Consider the following 9929-nt stretch of genomic DNA (forward strand, 5'->3'; position numbering starts at 1 on the left):
GCGTTTCTCAGACGTCATTTCGTGGGGAAACCAGTGGTGGCGTCTCAAAATGTCGGCTGTTTTCTCAGGTTGGGATTCTGGCTTAAAACCTTACAATTATAATTATGATTAATAAGTTAAATTATCATTTGAAGCAAATTTTTCTTTCTTTTCATTGGCCGAGAGCCCACCATGTGACCTGCAAATAACTGCCTACAAATAATGGTCTGCTCATGCGCAATGCCGTTCAACTGTGTTTGGCTGCAAATAATATTCTTCACATGCGTAAAGGACACCGTGCTTTTCTCCTTCTTGCGATCGTTCTTGCGTAAAAATGGTAGATCGCTTCGCTTCCCGAGGATATTCATTAAAAAAACAAACTCGGTGATCCAATGATAAAACAATTATTGGACTCGGTTATCGCAAAATATCCTGATTTATCAGTGTCTCGCAGATCAATTATTTACCTCAGCCGAATAATTGATCTGCTCGCCACAGACAAATCACGATATTTTGCTCAACCTCGTCCAATAATTGTTAATTATTCCTTACCTGAGTGACCACTGAAGTGTAACCCTCGGCAAATTTCCAGGCTTCCCTCGGCATCTTACACCGTTCATCGTACAGTTTATCCCCGGGTTTAAATTCCCCCGTCAGGTTACACGCGCTGTGATCGGTCTCACACAGCCAATTAGGTTCAGCAGCGATGAAGGTCGGTACCAGTATCTGCCAGGTGATGTTCACCCACTCAATGTAACTCAGAATGAAAATGAGGCGAATCTGGTAGAGTCCCAGACTCCCAATCCGATCTAACACTTGGTCCACAGTCAAAGCCATTTAGCATGCTATCAGAGAAATGGTCAGATTTCGTTGGTATTTGTTCTTGTTCGGGAAATGTAAAGTTTAAAGTGGCTCATGTGTAAAGTAAGAGAAAGATAAGAAACGTTGATTGATCACTGATAATTGTATTGTATTTTGACAACCCGCCACTACTAATACTTGCTAAGAGCGAGTCGCTGACAGTGCCTTGAAGGGTATCTTTGGGATCCGGGATTTGGCCGAAATACAGTGTGGGATTCGGGAAAACGAGAAAATTCTTGACGGGATACGGCATTTGACCACTTTTCGGGAAGCCGGATCAGCCAAAATCTTGGCACGAGACGCAGTATTGCGAAAGAAAAGGGTATTCGGGGTGGGAATGACAGAGGTTCGGGTTTGCGGGATTTGACGGGATAAGGGATTCAACCGTTACTGGGGAAGCGTGTTTCGCCAAAATCTTGGCACAGGATGTGTATTGAGAAAGGAAACGGCATTCGAGGTAGAGAGGACAGAAGTTCGGGTTGCGGAATTATCTTGAAAAAGGAGCAGGTATGCAGACCCCTTTCCAGACCCTATTCTGAATTTTGCAATTTATCAGATAGCTTGGGTAACAGTACCCTCCTTTGCAGCCATTCTTCGTGTCGTCACGCAACACTGGGGATAGACTGTTCAGGTTCGCCTACCTTTCCGTAAGATAATCGAGACTGAGAGTTTTGCGTTACTAACCGGCCATTTTGGTTTCAAATGCTGAAGGGGGTGGGCCCCGGGCTCAATTTTTCTCTCCTCGAGCTCCTCCCTAACCGTCACCCGGCCTCAAAGTAGATTTCATACTCATCTCCAGGCAGGCGCCATGGGCTCCTGTCCCAGAACGAAACTCGGTACATATGAACCAAGATGTTTATGATGTTATGTTCTTTTTTTATCATATTTTGTCCTTTTGACTTGTTTCTTTTTATTCTCACTGCTGACATTTTACAGCTTCGCGACATTTTTGCGATAACGTATTTCTAGTTTAATACAAGGGAAATTAGGGTGAAGCTGAAGAGAGTGCCGTACTAGTGACCCTAGTGCCGTTCGAATTCCCGTTCCTTAAGTAAACTCAAAATTGGTCATTTCACGTCGTAGTTGGTCAGGTACGACAAAGAAATTTACAAAAAATCGTGATGCACGTGCAGAATAGCTGTTCTGTGCCGCTGGTGTCGTAGTCTAGTAAGGTCACTACAATCGAGCGCAAAGCGCCCACTTCGTCATCAGATAGAACATTTTCCTCCCTTTTTTCAACGGTAAAGCCCTGGGAAGAAAGACAATGTTCGCAAGGTGCGAACGGTGAATGGCTCTGAGCCCAAAACAAGGTAAAAAAAAAATCGCAATTTTCCATGAACAAACGTTTGTTGGCTTACCACACTATCATCTGTTAAAGTACTTATCATGATAAGTGACTGTGAAACAGAATCTGATCTATTTCCTGTAAATGTGATCTATATATTAGCACCCACTCATCGCGGAGCAAGTTGTAAACAACAAAAACAACTCTAATTGCCTCTGGAGAGCAATCCGATGACAAAATTGTTGCTGATGAATTTAATAATTTCTTTTCCTCTGTAGGAAAGAGTACCATCAATAGAATTACTAAATTGGCAGAGGAATCGAATTATACTCTTAATCAATCAATGTTCATTTATTCCGAGAATCTACCCATTGTCAGAGCAGTTCACCTTCAACGCAGTGAAGTGCGAACAGGTACAAAAAATTGTCACATCAATGGCCAGTGGTAAGGCCCCTGGGATTGATAAAATCCCAATCCATGTGATCAAAGATTGTTTGCCTGCTATCTTGCCATCGTTAACGTCTATTATTAATGCTACCTTTGAGTTTGACACCTTCCCTTTGGCCTGGAAAACAGCTGAAGTGACACCGATACTCAAGGCTGGAGACCACGATATTCCAAACAATAATAGACCGATTTCATTACTCCCTGTCCTTTCTAAAGTCTGTGAACGTGTCGCTCACAATCAACTTACGTCATATCTACTTTCGAGAGGCCGTTTATCATCCAAACAAAGCGGAAATAAACAGTGGCATTCAACGGAAACATCTGTCATTCAAACAACTGACGAAATCCTAAATGCCATTGACAAAAAGAAACTGACTGCAGTTGTCCTCCTTGATCTAAGCAAAGCTTTCGACAGTATTGACCATCAAATACTCCTCGCTAAGTTACAGGACATTGGTGCGTCCAGACCTGCGATAAAATGGCTCGGAAGCTATTTAACCTCGCGATACCAATTTGTGCGAATAAATACAACTCTGTCGACCAAACTACCTGTTAGTTCTGGCGTTCGACAAGGGAGCATCCTTGGCCCATTACTCTTTATCATCTACGTTAATGATCTCCCTTCTGTGCCAGAAAATTGTACATCGCAGTGTTACGTCGACGATACCAAACTTCTCATGTCATTTCAACTCCGCGATCAGCACGAAACGATAGAAAAAATGAACAAGGACTTGTTAAGCATTAGGAATTGGTGCTTTGATAATCAGCTTTTACTCAACCCAGATAAAACAAAACTAGTGATATTCGGCAGCCGGCAAATGACTGCTAAGGTTAGCGACTTTAGGCTATTTCTATTGGGGAAGGAACTCGAGCCCGTTAAGGCTGCAAGAGACCTTGGTGTCACACTGGACTCTAACTTAACATATAATGAGCATATTGTTTCTACTGTATCCTCATGCATGTCACGTTTGGGTCAAATTAACCGCGTTAAGCATATTTTTAATAAACACGCGCTAATTATTATTATAAATGCCTTAGTTTTTAGTAAATTATTCTATTGCTCTTCTGTTTGGAGCAATACTACTCAAACTAATCTGGACAAGCTCCAAGCAGTACAGAATTTCGCTTGTCGTATTTTGAGCGACGCTAAAAAATTCGATCACATAACTCCTTTGCTAAAAGACTTGCGCTGGCTACCAATCAGGCAACAACTTTATTTTCGTTTTGCTGTTCTGGTTTTTAAGTGCATGACGAGTTGTGCTCCGGAGTATTTGACATCAAAGCTCGTTGGAAGATCCGCCGTCTCGACAAGGAATACGAGAAATTCTCAACTTTTGAACATACCACTCTTCCGCACTGCCTGCGGCCAAAGGACCTTTCAATATAGAGCAACCTCTCTCTGGAATGAGTTGCAGCCTGCGCTCAAACTTAGCCCATCCGTGACGGAATTCAAGTGTTTACTCAGGCAAAAGCTTCTTAATGACTGCTTTATTTAATTAATTTAATTAATTTTATTGACCTTTGTCTTCTTTTATCATTGTTATATTCTTATTGTCATGTACTTGGTTTATAATTTTGTAATGTAAAATTGACTCTGAAAAGCCCCGTGGGGACGAGCCAATAAAGTATGTATGTATGTATGTATGTACCCACCGTGTGGCAAGAAATTTTTGTGGGTTCTAATTTTTGCATTTTTGCCTTTTATCCCAGCGATCCGCAAAAATAAGTTCCCGCATATAAAAATTACTTCCCAGCAAAAATTTACTCCAGAGTAAATATTCTCTAAAAAGTTAAATTCGCTACACAAAAATACAGTACTAAGAAATCGTGTCTGTTCAATCACAACTTGTCTCTTTCATTCAGAAACAAAACGGTATACAACGACTGTACTGGTTTTTTTTTTTGAAAATATGTATTTCTATTGCACATACTCAATAAGAACGAAAATATTGTCAATACTGGGTACTGGGTACTTTCTAAAAATCGCAAGAATTAATTCCCGGCAAGAAAAACCAATCTGTCCTAACCACAAAAATTAGTTCCTTCAAAACACAAAAGATCGCCAATCCGCAGAAAAAAACTCCCGCAAACATTTCGTGCCACGCGGTATCTAAAGTCTTGGCAGGATACCGATTTAGGATCTACCGACTGCATTATGATATGGGTCTACTATAAAAAACAATAATTCTTTCTGTAGCTGGTATCAAATAATGTCGGGGAAATAAATGGCTTTTTATGTAACCTTCTAACCCTTATAAAGAAACCACCTTACGTTTCTCAAAGTACAGATATTATTTGGTGCGGATGGGCTTAAGGCTAATCCAATTTATCTTTGAGGAATTGCCCGTTTATTACGTAACTTTGAAGCAGTCAACAAGCATTCTCTTTTTGGACACTCATAAAAATCAATGTTACGCTCTCTTTTTTTTCCAAACATTTAAACTCGAAGAGAAAATGCTAAAGGGCTCTAGCAAGTTTCCTTAATAAATGGGTGGGGGAAGTAGTCTTAAACATAGAGAGGAACAACCCGCGACACCCAGGGGTGGTGGTGGGGGGGGGGGGGTAATCTTTATTATGATCTAAACAGGGAGGCTCATGTCTGAATGGGGTATTCGTGTCAGGCTTCAGGTATAAGAAAGGGTAGTGATTTTGAGGGTGGAAGTATATGATATAAGGTAGAGAGGTTTCTGAATTACAGTATAATGCGCATCGCGCCGTGGAAATGACACCAAACTCGTAACTGGTAAAAACTAAAAATTACAGGAAATTACAGCTTTTAGAGACTCTGCAAATATAAAAATTTCCAAAAATAGGCCAAAATAATCTACTGACAAATGATGTCGATAATTTGTGTTGAAAATTGATTCGGCATAACCCAAAAGATTTAGACTCCTGTTATGTTGAATCATTATCCTCCCGAAGTATCCCTTCTGAAGTGAAGGGAGTTTGCAAATCAGCTTTTTCTTCTTGCGCAACTATACGAAAAACAGCAATACGGTTAGTTTGGATGGTTGCAGTTTGAGAGTCGAAATCGTTTTTGTGAAGCTGGAACAAAACCGGTCTGGAAAATGTTAGAGCCTCTAGCTTGTTTCAGGCGTTCATTTTTTGGGAACGGCGGATTTGTCGAAGGGCTCGCTCTCTGCCTTTCCGCCGCACTCCACTATCTGAACGCCTGGAACAGGCTAGAGATAAGCGAGCCTCTTTCTTGTCCGAATTCTAAAATCTTTAATTTAAGGTCGAACTTAGATATTGTCTCTGCGGAACAACGCAGAAAATTTCGCCCGCTCACAGGCGAGCAATGCTCAGTTCAGGGTTGCATCCGTGCGCTGCAGATAAATTTTCATCGCGAAAGAAACTGTCGAACAATTACCACGATCCATATTCACCAAAAGCTCTAAAACAAACCTGCAACAAGAGCCGCCTTTTGTTGGTCTGGTGCCCGGCCTTTAAGGCGTTTCGCGAGGTAAATCTGAATCGTCTCTAAGCGGAGAATGAAAGAGAGGTGACTTTTTTCCCGAAGCACATTTTGAAACCAGATAAAATAACAACCCTTTTTCGATCAGCCGTTTCTCATTTTCCATGATAGTATCTGGTTAAAATTCGAATTGTGAGTTAAGTGTCTCAAAAAATTGAAGATCCTTACCTACAATGCGGAAATCTTCAAGATTTTTCCTCGTCCCACGTTTACTTCTACTTTCCAAGCTATTCTTTGTGCGTTTTTCACAGCTTCAGCAGCTTTGGTTGGAATTTCCTCCAGTTTTAATTTCCTCCTGTAACATTAAACTACTGTAAATGGAAATAGGACAGACAGACTGATGCCCTTTGTATGTACACCCCATATAGTATAAGCTATCGCATTGCTTATAATTAGTAATTTGTGCTCAAGTATTAGAAAGATCTGGCCCCCATCTGGCCAGACCTTGCAAATTACTGGCGTCACATTTTAATAAAAGAAGCAACTACAACAACAACAACAGGAACAGCAGGTTTTACAGTTTCATCGCATCGGGCATCAAGGGCTCTTTCTCTGTGGTTCAATTTTAGCATTGGTTTAAATTCCCTTTTCCCTTGGTTTGTGGTGCGGTAATTTACGATAATAAGGTTAAAACAAAGGAAAATAAAATTCAAACCAATGGTAAAATTCAACCAAAAGATCAGTACATTATATAAGACCATATAAACCAGACCTAGACCCAACAAACGAGGAGTGTCTGCATGAGTTTTCGAGACCAAAACGACCCTGAAGCTAAGTATTAATGAAATTCTTGTCTCATCAAGCCTAAAGCTAAGCCTTTTTGAAACCGGCCCTGATGCTCGGTTCATGTTCGTCTATTATACAACAAGAGGCTGATAGGTTTATAATTACTTTTCCCTCAATTAAAAGATTATATCCCTGAATAGTAAGGACTCACCTAAATTCCTAGTAAAAGCGATAACAGCAACAATACATCTTTTATAAATCTCCATACAATGCCCTATCGGCCTGTTGTTAAGCGCTCTCATGTCCAAACGACTGATGTTGTTCTAATTCTTTTTTAATCATTAAATACTTTGCAAGTAGTTCGTGTACTACTGTATTATATGCAAAGATCGCGCAAAAAGTCAAAAAACAAAACAAAGCAAAACAACAACAACAAAAAAACAAGTCAAAAACAGACAAGTCGAATTTCTACGTGTAAGCTTTGGTAACATCTCGAAACTGACGTATCTCCGTGACAAAGGTTCTTTTTACACTTGTGGACCCTATTTATTGAGGGCTCGGAGGGGCACTCCCTTATTTGGCCTATACGGATATATGCCGCTGAACAGTGTATGCTTTTCAAGGTCTTGAGTCTTAACAGGGTATACAATTTCACTATTGAGCGTCTTGAACAGGGTGTCTTTTTGGACTGGAAGCCTTTCAAAGAGTGTGAAGACTTGCGATGAGTGGTCTACATTTGCAATACCAATAATTTTTTTTCCTAAATATATCTTTTCAGTGTGAAAAATTACCTAATTCTGTATGCAAAACAAACCAGAAAGAAAAGTAGTGTCTCATGTCTTACACAGGGCAGCGAAATGATCAATTTTTGTCTTAAACAGGGTCAGGGTTTGAAGGCCTCGGCGGCACAGCTCTACCCCGACTTCCCTTGAGTTTCCCCCGAACTGAGAGCCCCAATAGGGTTCTTCAATGAGTCATTCCGACCCCTTTTCAATCCCCAATCTCTCCCCCCATTTTGCCTCGAAATCCCGAATCCCGGCCTTCAAAGAAGGCAAATCTCGAAAATCTTTATCCATGTTTATTGTCTTTATCAATGAAATAAATTGAAAACCGGTAACTTAATTGAGGCCCAAAGATTATACGCCGTGGCAAAACCAAACCATAGTTTCAACTACCCGTGAAAGAAGAGAAAGAAGTGAAGAACAAACACGGATTTTAATATGCAGGTTGATACTAGAGTGTGAAAAGTTACTGATTAACAAATTAATAAGCCTCCTTTACATGGAAACCATTGTATTGCTCTTACCATTGACCATTCTGTCTTAAATATTTAAATCATTTTGCTTTCGGCAAAGCAAAAGCAGCAACCTGGGAGATAAAAGGGACCATTAGGAACAAATATATGGTCAAGATTTTTAAACTAGTAGCGGTGGAACAAAAGTAGAAGATCAGAAGAAAATAGAGAAGAGAACTTTGTCTATATCAGTTTTCACCATATCACGCCACTGGGTTGTACAACCGCTTTTGCAGGAGATTTACTTGATACCATATAAAGGTGAGGAATTTTGATTTTGTCATTCAGCCAAACGACAAATAGGAAGGAACTAGCTGTTTAAATGTTTAACTGAATTTGGAAGTCTCTTGTTCAAGTATCTGTCAGCAGAAGACGAGTCAAATTCCTGGTCCTAGCCGGCAACCAAGTATGTGTGTAATTTATTCAGAAGAGTAATTGTTTTTCTGAAACAAAAGGCTAGTCCACGACTGGTGTTAACAAAAGAAGTAATGTTATTTAACGTCAGTAATTAAAAATGAAACGCTCATGAAAGACTTGCATATCTGCGGTGCTGGAAACCTGTAAGCAAGCCGAGCCATGCTATCCCTTCGTGGAAAATCATGAGAAGTCGCGCGCGAGTAGCACGCGAAGCGAAAGGAGACGCGCGAGAGATTGGCCGATAGAACTAAGCCTCTCGCGGCTTTGCCGTGCCGCCCACTCGCGCGTTCTCTTGCGGGGTTTACTTCGCTTGCCACTCGAAATGGAGAGCTTACTTGTGGGTTACGTTGCTGACAGAGAAATTGATTTCCCTTGCCTCATAATTTTTTTGGGGTTCTTTGGTGATTGAGAGCAAATAGAAAAATCATCTCTCTCCTTGCTGTCCAGTCTATGTTTTGTTTGAGAGGACTTTTTCTCCCTTTTATTTTAATCAACAAAACTTCTTTTTTGCCCCTATTTTAAAATCTGTGGCTTCATTAACTTCTAGTAATGTCCTGAATGATGTAGTCGAACTTTCCGTCTGCAAACACCCTAGCCGTGTCCGTTTAACACTTGAGACACAGGAATGAACGACATAAACTTTCTGAAAAATGTATTGACCTTTTAACTAATTCTCTCAAGGAAATGTAAGGATTACCGTACAGCACAGTTTGAAGAATTTGTATGTGGACACTTGGCTGTTCACATCATACGGGATCAGTTTCCGTGACGGACAATAAAAATCTATCCGTTAAGGTACGGTAAAACGTGCAACTTGTTTTTCAACATTGCTGCAAAATGAGTTTAATGCCGACGTTGCGCTATTTACTAGTCACGCTGAAGCCTATCTTGCAACAATTCAGGTTGTTGCAGGTTTCAAAAATTTGTTGCAGAAAGTGGAGAGTGGTCCCTTTTTTTTACAACAAAATCTTTACTTGTTGCGCGTTTTACCGGCCTAAAGCAGACTCGTTTTGCAGCTAGCCTGCATAACAGGCGCTTTATGAGCCAAGCGAGGCGAACACGGCATTTTGCGTGCAGCGCGAGACGAGGAGAGGAGAAAAAAAACAAAGCTTTATTTTTTCTCCTCTCTTCGTTTCGCGCTGTGCGCAAATGCCGCGTTCACCTCGCTTGGCTCAAACGGAGCGCCTGTTATGCAGGCTATTTTGCAGCAAGTGCCTTAACTCCCGTGTATGGCGTGACTCCTGCGTAATTTAAGTTTATCCAGACAGGTTTAATACGTGGGTGGTTAAAAGCGCAACATCGCTATTCAGCTTGTTTTGCAGCAATTGTTGCAAAACAAGTTGCATGTTTTTGCTGCCCGTTTTACCCTAGCTTTATGGTCTGAACGCAACCTCAGTTAATATCACGGGTTCCAAGTATTCTCTTTCCTTCCCCCGATCAGGTTT

At 40.8% G+C, this 9929-nt stretch overlaps 1 protein-coding gene across 2 annotated transcripts in view; it reads right to left on the reverse strand.

Moving 5' to 3' along the window:
- LOC140930345 (organic cation transporter protein-like) overlaps positions 1–6298 on the reverse strand; it is a 14893-nt gene extending 8595 nt beyond the window's left edge. Inside the window, exons 1-2 of one of the 2 annotated variants that reach the window (XM_073380027.1) lie at positions 6216–6298; positions 532–824 (exon numbers count right to left, since the gene is read on the reverse strand). In XM_073380027.1, the coding sequence (XP_073236128.1) occupies positions 532–816 (285 nt within the window). In that variant the 5' untranslated portion in view covers positions 817–824; positions 6216–6298. Of the gene's footprint in view, positions 1–531; positions 947–6215 lie in introns of those variants that run through there. The other variant, XM_073380028.1, reaches the window with a different exon arrangement.
- Between the last annotated feature and the right edge of the window lie 3631 nt (positions 6299–9929).

The sequence above is a fragment of the Porites lutea genome, chromosome 3, assembly GCF_958299795.1.
Source record: "Porites lutea chromosome 3, jaPorLute2.1, whole genome shotgun sequence".
Taxonomy (NCBI): Eukaryota; Metazoa; Cnidaria; class Anthozoa; order Scleractinia; family Poritidae; genus Porites; species Porites lutea.